Source organism: Carcharhinus amblyrhynchos, chromosome 7 (genome assembly GCF_965287045.1).
Source record: "Carcharhinus amblyrhynchos chromosome 7, sCarAmb.v2.hapA, whole genome shotgun sequence".
In the NCBI taxonomy this organism is placed as follows: Eukaryota; Metazoa; Chordata; class Chondrichthyes; order Carcharhiniformes; family Carcharhinidae; genus Carcharhinus; species Carcharhinus amblyrhynchos.
Genome location: NC_137330.1, coordinates 93,952,822 through 93,971,346, shown reverse-complemented (window position 1 = coordinate 93,971,346; position 18,525 = coordinate 93,952,822). Strand labels below are relative to the sequence as shown.

Below are 18,525 nucleotides of genomic sequence, written 5' to 3'. Positions count from 1 at the left end.
ATAAGGTGTTGGTGAGGTCACACCTGTAGTATCGTGTGCAGCTCAGATGTCTTTATCTGAGGAAGCGTGTCCTTGCTATAAAGGGAGTATAGCAAAGGTTTACCAGGCTGATTCCTGGGATGGCAGGTCTGTCATATGAGGAGAGACTAAGCCGGTTAAGATTATACTCGTTGGAGTTTAGAAGAGTGAAGGGGCGGGGTCGGGGGGGGTGAAATCACATCAACCTCTCTCAAATTACATCCATTCAAGTAATAATCTGTCTTCCTATTATTGCTACCAAAGTGGGTAACCTCACATTGATCTACATTATACTACATCTGTCACGCAGATGCCCACACACTCAGTCAGTCCAAATCACACTGAAGCATATCTGCATCCTTCTCACAGCTCACCCTCCCACCCAACTTTTATATCATCTGCGAATTTGGAAATAACACATTCAGTTCTCTCTTCCAAATAGTTAATATATAATGTGAACAGCTGGGGTCCTAGTACAGAGGTCTCACTAGTCACTGACTGCCAATCGGAAAAAGACCCATTTATGCCAACTCTTTGCTTTCTATTTCCTCACCAGCTTTCTATCCATCTCAGGACATTACCTGTATTCCTGCTGAATGTCTAAATAAACCACATCCACTGGTTCTCCTTAGTCAACTCTACTAGTTACATCCTCAAAGATTTCCAATAGATTCATCAAGCATAATTTTCCTTTTGTAAATCCATGCTGACTTTGTCTGACGGTATCACTGCCTTCCAAATGCCGAATTATTTTGATAACAGACTCTAGCAACTTCCCCAGTCCACGTTAGGCTCACTGGTCTATAGTTCCCTGTTTTCTCTCTACCTCCCTTTTTGAATACAGGGCTTACATTAACTACCCCCCAATCACCTGTAGGAACTATTCCAGAGTCCAAAGAATTTTGCAAAATAACCACCAATAGATCTATTATTTTCCAGGGCCATTTCCTTAAGTACTTTGAGATGAAGATTATCAGGACCTGGAGATTTATCCACCATCAATACTGTCAACTCCCCCAAAACCATTTCTCTACTAATGCGGATTTCCTTCAGCTCCTCACTAAAATATGTTTCACTCAGCATTTCTGGTACATTATTCATGTCTTCCTTTGTGAAGACTGAAGCAAAGTATGAATTTAATACCTCAGCCATTTCTTTATTCCCTGTTATGAAGGTTTGTCTTCCTCTTTTCTTTAACCACACTGTTTAGAAAACACTTGAGATGCGTTAAACAGTGAAGGGAAACAAAAACAAACAAAGCTCCTGGCTCATGGGTAATTGATCCAACCTGCCAATTAAAGCACTTGAAAGGGACCAAACTCCAGATGCTACACTTTGCATGTGAAAAGGTAAATCCCCAGTGAAGCTCAATCCATGCTGTCAATCAAAGCACTTCAAAGGGGCCAGGGCAGGTACAACTCTTTCAATGTTAACAGAAGATCTCCCCAATGAATCTGACAGCCTTCAACGGGGTTTCAGAGCAGCTGAGCCTTATGAGAGAAAGCAAGGAGATCTCCCTGGTAAAAGTGACAGGTCCTTCCAATGAAAACACTTTCAAGAGGTAATTTAACACCTGGAGCTCCTAATATTTAATCAGGACCAATCCCTACTGTGGAATGGAGTGCTGTGGTGATTTTGAAGGCTTCCAGGTATTCGGGGGTAATGGTTTTTAACGAGACCAGGGCACTTCAGGAGTTTTAAAGAACAGAGACAATAACTTTACGAGAATGTCTGTCTGTTTGTCTGTCTGTCTGTCTGTCTGTCTCATCATCCTGAGAATGAAGATTTTTTTCAGGCAACAGGGACAAATGCAGCCATTAAACCACTATTCTGGGGGAGATCCTGAAGGTCCAGCCACATTTCCCTCCCCCACCCCCGCAACCCTTATGTCCCTTTTACCAACCATATCCCCTCCTCCAACCTGGCAGAAACAGGAACATGGGCACAGTTGGAGGCTGCAGTTCCCTCCTTATATCCCATAGGACTCCATGGCATCAGACCCACACTTCTATGGACCAGGAATAATTGGTGCCTTCTAAACCTCAGCTGGGGTAGGGGGGGGTGGGGGGAGTGAAAAGTGGGAGCCCATTGAATCAGGTTCCAAGTCCACTGATAAATTAAAATTAATTTAAATGACCTATGATCAGGTTCTTGCCTGTTTTGGGTGAGAACCTGACTTTTGGCGGTGGGGAGGGGATGGGGGTTGGTGGGGGAGAGATTCAGGACAGGATTGGCACCCAGCAGGAATCCCGATTTTTGTCGTCTTGGCTGTGGTGTATAGACCCAGACAATCCACAGTCTGCAATCAGATTGGAAGTTAATTGAATCAATGGGAGCGTTCATTCCTTGGCTGTTATCCTCGTTGTAAAAGCACTTGGAAAAGATTCCACATTGCTGAATGAGGTGTAACTGGAATTTTCACAGCTGAAAATTACTTCACAATTCCTGAGCACTTTCACTTGCCCTGAAAAGTTAATTTCATATTTGTGGGATGTGAAATTTTTCCTCATAAATCCAACATTTTAAAAAATTACATATATATATTTTCAAGTTTATGCTTATTTTGTGATCCAGTTGTAGTCATTTATTTTGCCAGCTGAAAAACTAAATTAGAAGTGAAGAATCTTGGGTGTGCTAATTTTCTGGATGGAGTGTGCATGAATATTTCATTCTGAATGGTTGCTTACCCAGCTGCTGTACGTCAAAACAATCTATTGACTTGATGCAAGATTTAAATTGCAGTCGAGAAAGGAAAAAACCCCACGCCATTGAGATCTCTAGCTCAGGGCCATTAAGCTGTCTGTCCTTTCTAGCAGAGTAAACATGTGGGGTTACAAGGATAGGGCCTGGGTGAGATTGTTGTTGGTGCAGGTTTGATGGGCCAAGTAGCCTGCTTCTGCACTGTAGGATTCAAAAAAATGGTGTTAAAGGTGAGCTTGTGTCCTGGCTAACATTTATTCCTCAAACATCACTGAAACAAATTGAATTAGCTATTCATTTCTTCATTGTTTATCAGACCTCGTATGGTAATTGGGTGCCATGTTTCTCAATATTACATTTCAAGGGTACATCAATGACATGAAGTGACTTTTGGGTATCTTGAGATGATGCAAGTGACACGCAAATGCAAGTCTATCTATGGATATGCTCATAGCTTTGTCTGTTATTTTATAAAGTCATTAGATTGGGGCGGCACAGTGGCACTGCTGCCTCACAGCACCAGGGATCCAGGTTCAATTCCCGGCTTGGGTCACTATCTGTGTGGAGTTTACACATTCTCCCCGTGTCTGCTTGGGGTTTTCTCCCACAGTCCAAAGATGTGCGGGTTAGGTGGATTGACCATGCTAAATTGCTCCTTCGGGTCAGGGGGACTGGCTAGGGTAGATGCATGGGGTTGTGGGGATAGGGCCTGGGTGGGATTGTGGCCAGTGCAGACTCGATGGGCCAAATGGCCTCCTTTTTGCACTGTTGGATTCTATAATTCTACATAAGGAACAAGAGGAAGCCATTTACTTATTGACCCTCTTCTGCTATTCAATAAAACCATGATCTGACAATGGCCTTAACCACACTTTCCTGTCTGCCACCACAATGCTTGATGCCCTTTTTAATCAAAAGTCTGTCTAATTCAGCCTTGAATGTATTCAATATCCCAGACTCCACTCTTTTTTTGTGGAAAAGAATTACCTTTTGAGAGAAGAAATTCCTCTTATCTCCAACTTAAATGGAATATCATTTTTCTTTAAACTATGTCCCTTAGTTATAGATTCACCCACAAGAGGGAACATCCCCTCAGCATCTAATCTGTCATGCCCTTCGGAATCTTAGCTGTTTCAATAAGATCACATTCTTCTAAATTCCAATGAATAATTTATTTATTAGTGGTACAAGTAGGCTTGTGTTAACACCATGAAGAATTTACTGTGAAAATCCCCAGTGCCACCCTGCAGCAGCTATTCAGGAGAATTTTAGTATGGCAAGTTTTTTGGACTGTGGGGGGAAACTGGAGCACCCGACAGAAACCCACACAGACACAGGGATAACATGCAGACTCCACACAACCAGTGACCCAAGCCGGAAATCAAACTCTGATCCCTGACACTGAGCCAGCGGTGCTAACCATTATGCCACAGTGACACCCACAAGCGGCCCAAGCTGCTCAACCTTTCCTCCTAAGACAGGAATCAACTCAGCAAACCTTCTCTGAACAGCTTTCAATGCAAATATCTTATGTAAAGGAGACTAAAACTATACACCGCATTTCAGATGTGGTCTCCTCTACAGTTGTAGCAATGCCCTGTATATTTCTAGCAAGACTTCCCTATTTTTCTCCTCCATTCCCCAATAAAGGCCCATACTTCATTTACCTTCCTAATTATTTGCTGTACCTGCATTCTGATTTCTTGTGATTCATATACAAGGACACCCAGTTTCTTCTGGAAGTAGCATTCTGCAATCCTTCTCAATTTAAATAATAGTTTGTTTTTCTGATCTTCCTGTCATAATGGATAAACTCATATTCACTCCAGCTGCCAAATTAACCTAATTGTATTCCTTCACAGATTTAGAGTCCTCATAATTTGCTTTCCTACCCATCTCTATCATCAGCAAATTTTGTCACAATATAGAGGGTCCCTTCATCCAAGTCATTAACATGGATCATAAACAGTTGATTTAAGAGCCGGCAGCTGTGTTTAAATTTAATTCTTTTATCACACGTATCAATCATTTATGTATTGAACAATAAAAGCAAGTAATTTGCACAACAGCTGTGTCACAATCATAAATCCTGAGAAGCCATCCTGCCAGCTTGAAGATTACTTTTTTCCCCAGGAATAGCCGTAATACATTTCAGCTACCTGTCATTCAGTTCATTTTTATTTATTCATGGGATGTGGCTATCGCTGCCAGGCCAGCGTTTATTACAGATTCCTAATTGCCTTTAAGAAGATGGTGCTGAGCAGCCTTCTTGAATATTAGTCAACGGCTAACTGGGCCGTTTTCAGAGAGCAAATAAGAGTAAAACACATTGCAGTGGGTCTGGATCAAACACGGATATGATAGGATTTGAACTCCTATCTCTGTATTAACAGTCAGTAACGTGACCTCTATGCTACCATACAACTGCGGAAATTGTGTTTTATTATATTGCTTATTGATTGTTGTTTCAAAGTATTGAATTGATTTCTCGTTGTGCATGTCTTTTTCGAGTATAAGCTTATGATGTTTATCTTTCATTTTGTAAACCAATAGCTTTGATGTAGGTTTTTAAGTTGAAAACATTCATGTATTATTCAGAACAAAATGTCAGCAGCAGCCAAGGTCAATATGTTGTTTTATTTAAGATAACTGCAGAATGAAGCAGATGTAAATAAAGATAAAAATAGCTGACTTTTTTAATCAAACGACCATTGAGCCTTTACTCCACTCCTCTTGATGTTTAGTGGGATCTGCTTCACTGCACCAATAGATAAGGACTGAAAGAATTTGGCTTCACAGCTGCATTGAGGGAGTAGCTAAAGTATTATTATAAAGTCTGTGTTGGGCACTGACATTTAAAAAAACTATGATTTTTAAAGAACAGCTGAGCTGTATGTTTTCGGTAAGCTAAATGAAACTGATATGGGGGTGGGGGTATGTATTTGGCAATATATGCTTTAATAAAGTAGTCGGTGTAGAATTTTATTCATGGGATTTGGGTATCACTGGCAGGGCTATCATTTGTTGCCCAATCCTGAATTGAGTGGTTTGCTAGGCCACTTCTGAGGGTAGTTCAGAATCAACCTCATTGATTTTGGGCAGGATTTTCTGGCTGTGAAACTGGAAAATCCTGCCCCAGGTCATTGGACCTTTCCATGGTCTGCCCCTCGCCCATTATGATTCCTGTGGCCAGCGGAATGGGAAAATTGACTCTGTGGATCTAGAGTCACTTATAGGCCAAACCAGGTAAGGTTAGCAGATTTCTGTCACTAAAAGTCATTAGTTGACCTGATGGGTTTTTACAGCAATGATTTTATAGTCCATGTTAGTGAGATTCAGGCCAAAAATTTCCCATCCTGCCTGCCGCGGCAATTGTAGCGGGCATGACAGAACATTCAGAGGGACTATTTAAGAGTCCGTTAAACTTGGGCAAGAATTTCCAGTCTTGGTGTTCCGCATCTGGAAAATCCCTCTCTAGATTTATATTCCAGATTTATTAATTGAATTCAAACTCCACCAGCTGCCATATGGGATTGAACCCATGGCTCCAAAGCATTAGTTTGGACCTCTGGATTACTAGTGCGGTGACGTATATACAGAGTTAACAAGAAAGAGTAGAATAATTGCCCAGAAAAGAGCTGCTGCTGTTCTTAAGTTTGAAAGAAGTGTTAACATGTGGTCCATGATTGCAGGGATCCCAAAAGAAAGTGTGCCCACCAAAGCTCCCAAAACACGAACTGCAAGGGACCTGTGGAGGTAAAGGAAAGAGATCACTGCTGTGGCTTTTCTCTTCATTTAAAAGGGCAAAGTTTAAAGGTTTTAAAATCTATTTTTTGTTTAGAAAAAGAAAATGGCCGATTGCTGAAGAGCACCCCAAAACCTGAGAGAGTGGGAAAATCAAGGCCACAAAACGGACAGCGCAGTGTGTGTGTGACTGTACTGACAGTCTCAAGAGGTCAACACTAAAAGCTGTGACTACAAGAAAAAACAAATGGCCATGGACACAAGGACCTCAAAGAGAGGGCAAGTCCTACTAAAACGCTCAGGGCAACAAAAGACCCCAGAGATGGGGCAGGGAGGGAATCAAGAGGACCCAGAGTGAGGGAGATAATATTTAAGCAAACCACAGGATGGTTGCCAATCATGCCAGTACAATGAAATGCGTGAGCCAAAATATTGCAGCGCACAAGAAAGAAATGGCTGAGTAACAACCAAAAATAGAGCTTCTTGAAAATGCTGATACAATACCCAAACTGCAATAGCAGATGGCTGTGAATGAAGGAAAGTTATCAAATGAAGCAAAATGTGCTCAAAGTAATTGTGTCATGGTACTTTAGTGTCATCAATATATTTCAGGCTTTATTTGGAACAAAAGGTATTTATTGATACGAGAAATTAGGTCCAGGCTGCCTGGAGTAGCAGCTCTAGGCCTACTACTTGGCTGCTCAACAATTTGGCCCAAGCGAAGACATCACCCTTTTGGCGTGATCATTCACTTTTGGACCCCATTGGTTCCTCAAATTGGGTGACTCTCTTCTGTTGTGCTGTCTTAAAGAGACAGACACCACATATGCTACAGTAATGATTTGATTAATTATTGTCATGTATTAACACAGTGAAAAATATTGTTTCTCGCACACTATACAGACAAAGCATTTCATAGAAGGAAACGAAAGAGTGCAGCTGGTCTACAGGAAAATGTCCATATCAGAGCTGCACTGGAAGATTTGAAGTGTAAGCTACAAGCTGAGTCAGTGAGATGAGGTGCCAAAACTTTGAAGTGATAAGAGGTCAACAAAATGAACAGTTGATTGTCATTCAAGATCAAATGCTCAGGGAATGCATGACCATTCAACAACACAAAATGTTTGAAGATAATTATTAGATGATTAAGCATGTGCAGAAAAGACAGAGGAATGGCATTAAGTCATAATGGTCATTTAGTGCATTAGTACAGACACAACGGGTCAAACAACTCCCTTCTGCACTGTAACAATTCTGTGATTTCCTGAAGTCATGACAACTGTCTTTAACAACAGAATAACAGTGCAGCAGAAGAAACTCCAGGAGACTTCGCTGAATTACAGGCAAACTCATAATGAAACAAGCAAGCTTCACAGTGAAAAGCAAAAGCCGGTGAAAAACCTTTGCATGCTACAAGAATCCTTCAGGTTCCATCGGGAAATTACAGGGAAAGCAAAATGAATTTAACATCATTGAAGAACCAGTTGACAGAGAAGATGTAGCAATGTTCAATATTCCAGGAGGAAACTGAAAGCTACAAGAAACTGAAGAGTTAAAAGAAGCAGTTGAATGAAAATGAGGAAGCACTGAAAGGAAAATCTGTAACACTTTCCAAGCTGCAAGCAGATAACAAAGCCATGAGTAGCACAATTACAGAACAGAAACAAGACTTCACTAGAGACTGTCCTGGCCAACAGGGAATCCAAAATGTGGGACAAGGACAAAGTTCTATTGCGGACAGAGAAAACATAAACAGGAATGAAATTGGAAAATGTAAATCCGGCACTTCAGCACAAGGAACTAGAAGAAGGAAAAGCAGAGCTGAACGATTAGGATTCATAAGCTTGCAAAATGATTTGAAAACAAAATCGCAAACAGGTGTTTGGCTGAAATTGTGAATCATGTAGAAACGAAGGTTTCATTTGTAAAATGTATATGCCCAGCAAGAACGTGGCGGACATCACAGAAAAAAAAATTGGAATCCACTTTAGGAATGCACGTTCCTCTCAGAATGGGATGAACCCCAGTGTCTGAAGAAAGAGGCAAGTTATTAAGAAAGAGAAATGCAATCCAAATGAGGCCAAAAATTGAATCAAATGGAGTCGACCAAGTACCAGAAACACCAAGTACTACTACCATTCCACCAAATATGATGGATCAAGATGTGGAAGCACTGTTGAGCCTCAAGACTGTCTGTCTGAATTCATAAAATCAGAATCTTGATGTGGAGAGAAGAGACAGCAGGCAAAGATTGTATTGTAATACTGTGTTGGAAGGAAGAAAAGTTTTCTATAGAGCAGAAATGTCACTATGTATTAAAAAGGTGCTCAGCTAGGAAGCATTAAGTGGGGCTGAAATAAAACCACTTGTTGTATGATATATAGAGCTACAAGATAAGAGACTCCGAGAGAGAACACTCTGGTATCCTAGCTGCATGGAGAAGCAGCTCCACACGTGCCAGTAACTGGAAACCTATGAATAGCTGAAGACTGACAAAACAGTTCATATTTACAAATACAAGTCTCACGATCTCATCATTGAGATATCTAAAGAGTCCATATTACAACAGCCATAACTTCATCCAAGGTAGAGATGTATTTTTATTTAAGATACATATTTCCCTTTTTATGCATTCAACAACTTGAGACAAGGGAATCGTGGATTCTGAATGCAACGTGATAAAATTTCCATGGGCTTTTCTTGATTTCTCATCATAACTTTGGGAGTCTGTAGAAAGGCTGGCCAGAATTTTACCGGCACACCCATCCCAATTCCGGGGATTGGCGAGGCTCACAGAACAGCATTCTCCATTGGCCCTGGGTGAACGAGCTGGTAAAATTCCACCCGCTGCTTCTGCAGGGATTCCTCTGATCTTCCACCAGTGTTGTAGTGTGAGATTTGAAGAAGCAACTTGGATATTCCAGCTGAAAGTGGATATAATCGGATCAAATTAATTCAGTTTCAGTCAGTCTTGTTTGGGTTGCTAATGGGGAAACTCCATAAAGCTGCAGCAGAACAAGGGTGGTTCTAACATTGAGGCTTTGAATTTCAAGTCGCATTTCTTTTCGCTCCCCTCTTCCATCTCACAAAGGCAGATGGTTGCAAACAAACCCTCTGTCACAGTTCAGGTGAGTTATTGGCAACATTTCATAATTGAAGACAAATGAGCCCATGCTTCGGTGAAGCTTTGATATAAATCTTGTTGATTTAGCTCATTACTGCGGTTCTGGACCGTCAGATGAACAAACTTTAAACAAGGAATGAAAACAAAAACTACACCAATGTATGAAAAATGTCAGAAAGGGGTCAATTGAATTCTTTTGACTGAGGTTTGATTTAATTGCAGATCAAGAAACGACAACAAGAGGTGGTGGGTTTCTTAGAGTCCAACAAGATTGAATTTGAAGAGATTGACATAACAATGTTGGAAGATCAGAGAAGGTGGATGTATCATAACATCCCACAGGAGAAGCAGCCTGCCCAAGGAAACCCCCTTCCACCCCAGATATTCAACAATGATGCATACTGTGGAGTAAGTTGACAGCTTTGCTCCTACCTCCTTGTCTTTCAGATAATACTACATAATCGCAGTTTTCAAAGATGCAGACTCAGTAGTATTTTGCCACAAATGTATTGGCGAGGGCTGGGGGTTCAGATTTGTCTTTCTCTCTTTTCACTTTTGCTCTCTTTTCATAAATGCTGCATGCTGTGGATTTGAATGAATTGGAAATGAGTTTACTGTCCCACAGTACACTCTAACCATATTGACATTTGCAGAAGTAATTAAGCCCACTACCCTTAATTTTCATTGTCAGAGCATTGAGCATTATGTTCCCTGGAGTACTGATTTGGAAATTTGCAACTTACTGTCCACAATTGTCTGTTCTAGGGTAGCACAGTGGCATAATGGTTAGCACTGTTGCCTCACAGAGCCAGCGACCTGGATTCAATTCCGGCCTCAGGTCATTGTCTGTGTGGAGTTTGCACATTCTCCTCGTGTCTGTGTGGGTTTCCTCTAGGTGCTCCAGTTTCCTCACACACTCCAAAGATGTGCGGGTTAGGTTGATTGGCTGTGCTAAAAATTGCCCTTAGTGTCCTGAGATGCATTGGTTAGAGGATTGCGCCTGTGTATTAGGCACATTGGCCACACTAATATTGCCCCTTTAGTGTCAGAGGGATTAGCAGGGTAAATGGGGTTACAGGGATAGGGCCTGTGTGGGATTGTTATTGATGCAGGCTTGATAGACTGAATGGCCTCCTTCTGCACTGTAGTAATTCTATCATTCTTTCAAGACTTATTTATTTATTATTAGTGCCACAAGTAGGCTTTATAGTTACAGTGAAAATCCCTAGTTAGTAGATGAAGAAGCTGAGTAACAATATCTGAAATTTGGGTGTTCCTAGTGTTTAAAAAAAGAACTTTACGCACAAAGATGCAAATACAGTAGTGGCAATTTACCAAAATTCAGTGGGTTGTGGGGTAGTTCTCGCAGATTTTAAAACAGCCAATGTGACACCAGACAAAAGACTGGTAACTATAGGCCGGTTAGCTTAACTTCTGTAGTAGGAAAAGTGCTTGAATCTATCATCAAGGAAGAAATAGCGAGACATCTGGATATAAATTGTCCCATTGGTAAGATGCAGCATGGGTTCATGAAGGGCAGGTCATGTTTGACTAATTTGGTGAAGTTCTTTGAGAACATTGCATGCTTAGTGGACAATGGGGAACCTGTGGATGTGGTGTATTTGGATTTTCAGAAGGTATTTGACAAGGTGCCGCACCATAAGATAAAGGTGCATGGTGTTACAAGTAATGTATTAGCATTAGTAGAGGATTGGTCATTTAACAGAAAGCAAAGAGTGAGGCTAAATGGGTGTTTTTCTGGTTGGCAATCAGTGACAACTGGTGTGCTCAGGGATCACTGTTGGGATCGCAATTGTTTGCAATTTTTACATAGATGATTTGGAGTTGGGGACCAAGTGTAGTGAGTCAAAATTTGCAAATGACACTAAGATGAGTGGCAGAGCAAAGTGTGCAGAGGATGCTGAAAGGGATATAGATAGCCTAAGTGAATGGGCAAGGGTCTGGCAGATGGAGTACAATGTTGGTAAATGTGAGGTCATCCATTTTGGTAGCAATAACAGCAAAATGGACTATTATTTAAGTGGTAAAAAAATTGCAGTAAGCTGCTGTGCAGAGGGACCTGAATCACAAGGAGTTGATTTGCAGGTGCAGCAGGTAATTAAGAACGCAAATGGAATTTTGTTCCTCATTGCTAGAGGGATGGAATTTTAAAAACAGCAAGAATATGTTGCAGATGTATAAGGTGCTGGTGAGGCCACACCTGGAGTATTGTGTACAATTTTGGTCTCCTTACTTGAGAAAGGATATACTGGCACTGGAGGAGGTGTAGAGGAGATTCACTAGGTTGATTCTGGAGTTGAGAGGGTTGGCTTATGAGGAGAGACTGAGTAGACTGGGGCTATATTCATTGGAATTCAAAAGAATGAGGGGAGATCTTTTAGAAACATGTAAGATAGAAGCAGGGAAGTTGTTTCCACTGGCAGGTGAAACTAGAACTGGGGGGCATAGCCTCAAAATAAGGGGGAACAGATTAAGGACTGAGTTGAGGAGGAACTTCTTTGCACAAAGGGTTGTGAATCTGTGGAATTCCCTGCCCAGTGAAGTAGTTAAACATAAGAAATAGGAGCAGGAGGAGGCCATCTAGCCCTTTGAGCCCGCCGTGCCATTCAGTAAGATCATGGCTGATCTGAAGTTGAGGCTACTTATTTCTTGTTTTCAAGACAAGGATAGATAAATTTTTGAACAGTAAAGGAATTAAGGGTTATGATGAGCAGGTGGGTAAGTGGAGCTGAGTCCACAAAAAGATCAGCCATAATCTTATTGAATGGTGGAGCAGGCTTGAGGGGCCAGATGGCCTACTCCTGCTCCTAGTTCGTATGCTGAAGACAAAATGCATGACAATGTGCCTGAATAAATGTATCTTTTAAAGAGTGTCTATTAATTGAGCTTCTTCTGCAGTATAAGGAAATACAATTATTAGCCCTGAATAAATGGTTATAGTATCTTGCTCATAAATTAACATAATCTTAAATTGGTATCCTGAAAAACTGATCAAGAGCCTTGTTGCAATTGTGGTAAATTTATGTTTGTTGCTGCACAGAAGTGAAATAATCAAAATTGATCTTTGGCTTGATGTAGACACTTCGCTAACTCCCACACTTTCCTCAAATGCAAAAAGCAGATAATGCCTTTTGATAAGCCATAGTTTGATTGTTGTGAATCTCCTTCTAATTCAATGTCCGTGACACTTGTCCAATTTTAGTGCTGGCTTCAGAGTTTAACTCCCTAACAGCAATAACACTTATTTGAATGAATACCATAAGTTCCCAATAGGGAAATGGCTAAAAGAAGACCCCATGATAAGAGTTTGTGACTGTCCTTTCCCTGAGGACTTTGAAGAGCGTATATCAAACTAAATTTTAATGGGTTGCATTTTAAAAGAAACTAAATCTGCAAATATTCTGCTGTCTTAAAGGCTCAGCCTTAGGACATGGTTTTTCTGCTGATTTCACACAGCTCCATACATGTAGCAAACTCTGGAAAGTGTGTGGAGTTGATGTCAGACAAAAAAATGTTACATTTCAGCAGATTTACACATGATAACTAATCCAGTCAGGGTAGCTCTACTAAGTGTTTTTCTTTTAAGGTTCAGTTAAAATGTAAATAAATACTCAATTTTCTTGACTACTGTAGATAAAATAGTTGTAGCAGGTTATCCTGCAATATTCTGAGGTTAGCCTCCAGGTCAACAATTGCCTATTTTGGAAAACAGAGAAAAAAAATTAAAAATAGTTCAGCTGACCAAGATATATCTATATACTTCCCTGTCACAAAATCCAAAAACGTGAACACCATATCTCGGAACTGGAAGAGCTGTTGGTGTCACCGAGGCACACTCGAAAGGTTGAGTGCTACTTGGGTAGCATGTTTCAAGAGATGGTCAACCCTCAGCTTAATAATGTGCAGCAGAGAGGGACTGGGTGGCTGCCAAACTGAAGAGAAAATCAAGGCAGGTAGTAAAGTTTATTTATTAGGGCTAGAACTACTTGAATGAGGGGCCCAGGCCTCAGAATAAGGAGGAGCAGATTTAGGATGAGTTGAGGAGGAACTTTTTTTCACCTAAAGCATTTTTGAATCTGTGGAATTCCCTGCCCAGTGAAGCAGCTGAGGCTACCTCGCTGAATGAGTTTAATGCAAGGATAGATATATTTTTGAACAATAAAGGAATTAAGGTTTATGGTGAGCGGGTGGATAAGTGGAACTGAGTCCATGAAAAGATCAGCCATAATCTTATTGAATGGCAGAGCAGAATCGCAGTGACCTACTCCTACTCCTAGTAGAGCCGGTGGATGTGGTCTTTCTGGATTTTCAGAAGGCGTTTGACAAGGTACCTCACAAGAGGTTATTGCAGAAGGTCAGGGGACATGGAGTTGGGGGTAGGGTGTTAGCGTGGATAGAGGATTGGTTGTCAAATAGGAGGCAGAGAGTGGGGGTCAATGGGTGCTATTCGGATTGGCGGTTGGTGACTAGTGGGGTGCCCCAGGGGTCGGTGCTGGGGCCTCAGCTATTTACCATTTACATAGATGATCTGGAGGAGGGAACCGAGTGCAGGGTGTCGAAATTTGCTGATGACACCAAGATTGGGGGAAAGGCAAATTGTGCGGAGGGTGTGGAGAGTCTGCAGAAGGATCTAGATAGGCTGGGCGAATGGGCCAGGAAATGGCAAATGGAATTTAATGTTGGCAAGTGTGAGGTGGTCCACTTTGGTAGGAAGAATGGTAGGAAGGACTATTACTTACGTGGCGAAAAACTGCAGCAGGCGACGGTGCAGAGGGACCTCGGGGTCCTTGTGCATGAGTCGCAAAAACCCAGCTTGCAGGTGCAGCAGGTGGTCAGGAAGGCGAATGGGATGCTGGCCTTCATAGCGAGGGGGATTGAATATAAAAGTAGGGAGGTCTTGCTGCAGCTGTATAGGGCATTGGTGAGGCCGCAGCTGGAGTACTGTGTGCAGTTTTGGGCGCCGCACCTGCGCAAGTATATTTTGGCCCTGGAGGGAGTGCAGAGGAGGTTTACTAGGCTGATACCGGAGTTGAGGGGATTGAGCTATGAGGAGAGGCTGAATAAACTAGGCTTGTACTCGTTAGAGTTTAGAAGAATGAGGGGAGATCTCATTGAGACGTATAAGATGATGAATGGGATGGATAGGATAGAGGTGGAGAGACTCTTCCCGCTCAAAAAAGACAGTAGGACTAGGGGGCACAGCCTCAAGATAAAGGGGAGGCGGTTTAGAACGGAGTTGAGGAGGAACTTCTTCACTCAAAGGGTGGTGAATCTCTGGAATTCTCTGCCCGTTGAAGTGGTGGAGGCTGCCTCGCTAAATATTTTTAAGAAGCGGGTTGATGGGTTCTTGATAAGAGAGGGGATTAAGGGTTATGGGGAGAGGGCGGGAAAGTGGAACTGAGCCACAACAGATCAGCCATGATCTTATTGAATGGCGGGGCAGGCTCGAAGGGCTAGATGGCCTACTCCTGCTCCTATTTCTTATGTTCTTATGTTCTTATGTTAGTGTCACAAGAAGGCTTGTATTAACACTGCAATGAAGTTACTGTGAAAATCCCCTCCTTGCCACACTCCAGCACCTGTTCAGGTACACTAAGGGAGAATTCTCTACTTGCTTCTGGAAGATTCTCTGTCATCCAGCCAACTATGTAATCAGAAACCAATCACGTGGCTCGAGCATCCAGTGAAATTACTTTTGAATGATGTTAATTCATTTGACATGTCCCATACACCAGCAGCCATATAAATCAGAGACCACAGTCTCGGTTAGTGTAAACAACTTCCCTTATCTGGAAAGCTCCCAGACCAGAGGAACTTTACATCTGGTTTTAATTTATAGGTTGACCAAAAATTCCAGCATACTTAGCTCTTAGCCAGAAAGCCATTTTAAAGCCACTATTGCCATTACTGTTGGTACATTATTGTTGCAGCCATTCTTTCTTTGTCCATAATACTCAACCAATTTGGCTGCATGAGGAAGGCACCTTCCTTGGCCATTAAGCTAATGGGGAGGAGTGTGAAATATTAGATATAATGGACAGGATTTTCCAGCCAGGCTCGCCTCAAAGCCAGAAAATCCCGCCTGAGGTCAACGGACCTTTGCGTGATCTATGCCCCAGCTGCTTCAATTCCTGTGGTGGCGGGATGCAAAAATTCCCCCCAGTAAGCATAACAAGAGAGGAAGTGCTGGAAGGACCGATATCCTTGAAGGTGGATAAATCACTCGGATGGATGGATTGGATCCCAGGCTGTTGAAGAATGGCAGGGATGAAATAGTGGATGCTCTGAGGGCCATTTTTCAATCTTCAGTAGTTACAGACATGGTACCAGAGGACTAGAAGTTTGTGGATATTGTGCCATTGTTTAAAAAGGGTGCGAGGAATAGGCAAACTACTTACAGACCAGTCAGTCTGAATTCGATGGGCAAAATATGCGAGTCAATTCTGAAAAACCAGGATAAATTGTCATTTAGACACAGATTGATCAGGGGTTGTCAGCACGGGAATGTCATGTCGTAGAATTTTTTGAGCAAGTAATAAGTAGGATTGATGAGGCTAGTGCAATGCATGTAACCTACATGGATTTCAATAAGGCATTTCACAAAGTGGTTAGCAAAGTGAGTTCTCACGGAATACAGGGGAAGATAGCAGGTTGGATCCAAAACTGACTCAGTGACAGGAAACAAAGAGTAATAGTCACTGGATGTTTTTGTGAATGGAAAGCAGTTTCCGGTGGCGTTCCACAGGGCTCAGTGTTGGGGCCTTTGCTGTTTGTTGTATATATTAATGATTTGGACTTAAATGTGGGTGACATGAGTGGGAAATTTGCAGATGATACAAAAATCAGCCGTGTAGATGATAGTGAAAAGGATATCTGCGGACTCCACGATGATATAAATGTTTTGGTTGAGTGGCAGATAAGAGGCAAATGGAATTCAATCTGGAAATGTGTGAGATTAGGCATTTTGGGAGGGCTGTACCTTTATCACCACTTGGTCAAAATCCTGGAACTCCCTCCCAGTGTGGATGTACACACATCACGTGCACTGCAGGAATTCAAGAAGGCCGCTAAGGAGAGTTAAGAATGGGCAATAAGTGCTGACCTTGCCTGCGATGCTCACATTCCATGAGTGAATAAATTAAAGTGACTTAACTGGGAATGGACTGTGGGGCCCTGTGGTCGGAGTGTCTTATGAGGTGCGGAATGGTATTTTTACCCAGTTGACTATCTGAGGAGCCAATATTTGTCTGTCCGTCTTATCTATTCAAATCACTGTTAATACTCTGGCTCATGCACACCTTGTGATCTTGGGTTTTTACTACATTTTTCTTAGCAGTGAAAACAGACCAGATTGACTTTCCTTATTGTTTTTATTCCCTTTGCGATACTGGAAGCTTTCCCATAACAGAGTCTAAAATTGAGAATTAATTGGTATGATAGTACCTTTGTTCACAGCTCCCCCACATATTAAGTGTGTTGTGCCACAGTGTAAACCAGTTTTCTCATTAATACATGCACGGTGAGACATCGTCTTTAAGAAATCTTTGCACCTCCTTGCTTCTCTCACATTAGCACACCCAGGATCTTGGCAAGTTCTGAAATGTGTTGCCACAAAATCACCAATTTTTGTTGCATTTGTTATCACATGTCATTTTGTCAATAGATTTAGTTTTGCAACTTTGGTAACGAACAAATTGATTTCCTTGTACTGTTAAAATTGAACATTCCGTTCAAAGAAGGTGGAGACATTCCTGACGCTACATTTTAACTACTTTTTCTATCTCCTATATGTTGTGAAATTCCCTGGCAAAGCCTGTAATGGATTCCTACCAGGATTAGCTGTGAACCAGTTAATAGTATTGTTTCAGGATAGCCCATGCATTATTACTAAAGCAATGCCACAAAGGTTAGCAGACTAATGAAGAAATATCTCCTCCCTTTTGCTATAGTCGGTAGATCACTCAGCTGATCAGCTAAGTAATTGAACTCCGTGTTGATGGATAAAATACTTGTTTCTTTCACATTGTCAATGTGATGTACCTCCCAGTCATGGTACAACCTGGTAGCGATGTTTTATGATGGGCCAATATTGTTGCTGATCATCAAAAATATCTGGAGATTCAGAAATGTATCCTGATTTTCTGATAGACACTTTTACTATCATTAACATTGCTGCCTCACTGCACCAGGGACCCAGGTTCAATTCTCGCTTGGGTGACTGTTTGTACGTTCTCTCTGCATCTGGGTGGATTTCCTCTGGGTGCTTCGGTTCCCTCCCACATTCCAAAGATGTGCAAGTTAGGTGGGTTGGCCATGCTGAAGTGTCCCAAGATTACAGACTAGGGGGATTAGTGGGGTAAATACGTGAGGTTACTGGAATAGGGTCTAGGCAAAAGTTCTGTTGGTGAGTCAGTGCAGACTCGATGGGCCAAATGACCTCCCTCTGCACTGAGTTCTATGATATCTGTAGTGATGTGAAATGGGTGACATCTGTGGTATAGTGAAGAAACAGACAGTATTTAGCTTCAAGTCTACTAATAGGGATTCTGCTTGCAGACCTTTATGAAGTGATCTGGATTTTAACAATGATAATTAGGGTAGGGAATCACCACTATAGAGTACTCCCTCAATTCAGAAAGATAATCCTTCTTTAGAATTTTAATTACGAGTCTCCACTGTAAGCTTGAAGGGAAATGTAGCCCTGCTTATCCACTCACCACTCCTATTCCGAGAGTATCCTAACCCAGCAGTCAAGGATGGAAGTTTCCTCTTAATTTGGTGATCTCCATGCGCACGCACCTTCCCGGCTGACAGATGACCCATGTTTAGGATGAGCAGATGATCTATCCCAACCTCTCAGAACTGGTGGTGAAGGTAGGAATTTGTGGTGTCTGAATCGCCAATGATTTCTCACTGGA

General features: G+C 41.9%; 1 protein-coding gene across 1 annotated transcript in view; it reads left to right on the top strand.

Moving 5' to 3' along the window:
* Nucleotides 1-18,525, top strand: part of sh3bgrl2 (SH3 domain binding glutamate-rich protein like 2) — a 108,002-nt gene that overhangs the window by 34,698 nt on the left and 54,779 nt on the right. Inside the window, exon 2 of the mRNA XM_080192804.1 lies at nt 9,809-9,994. Within this exon, the coding sequence (XP_080048930.1) occupies nt 9,809-9,994 (186 nt within the window). The remainder of the gene's footprint in view (nt 1-9,808; nt 9,995-18,525) is intronic.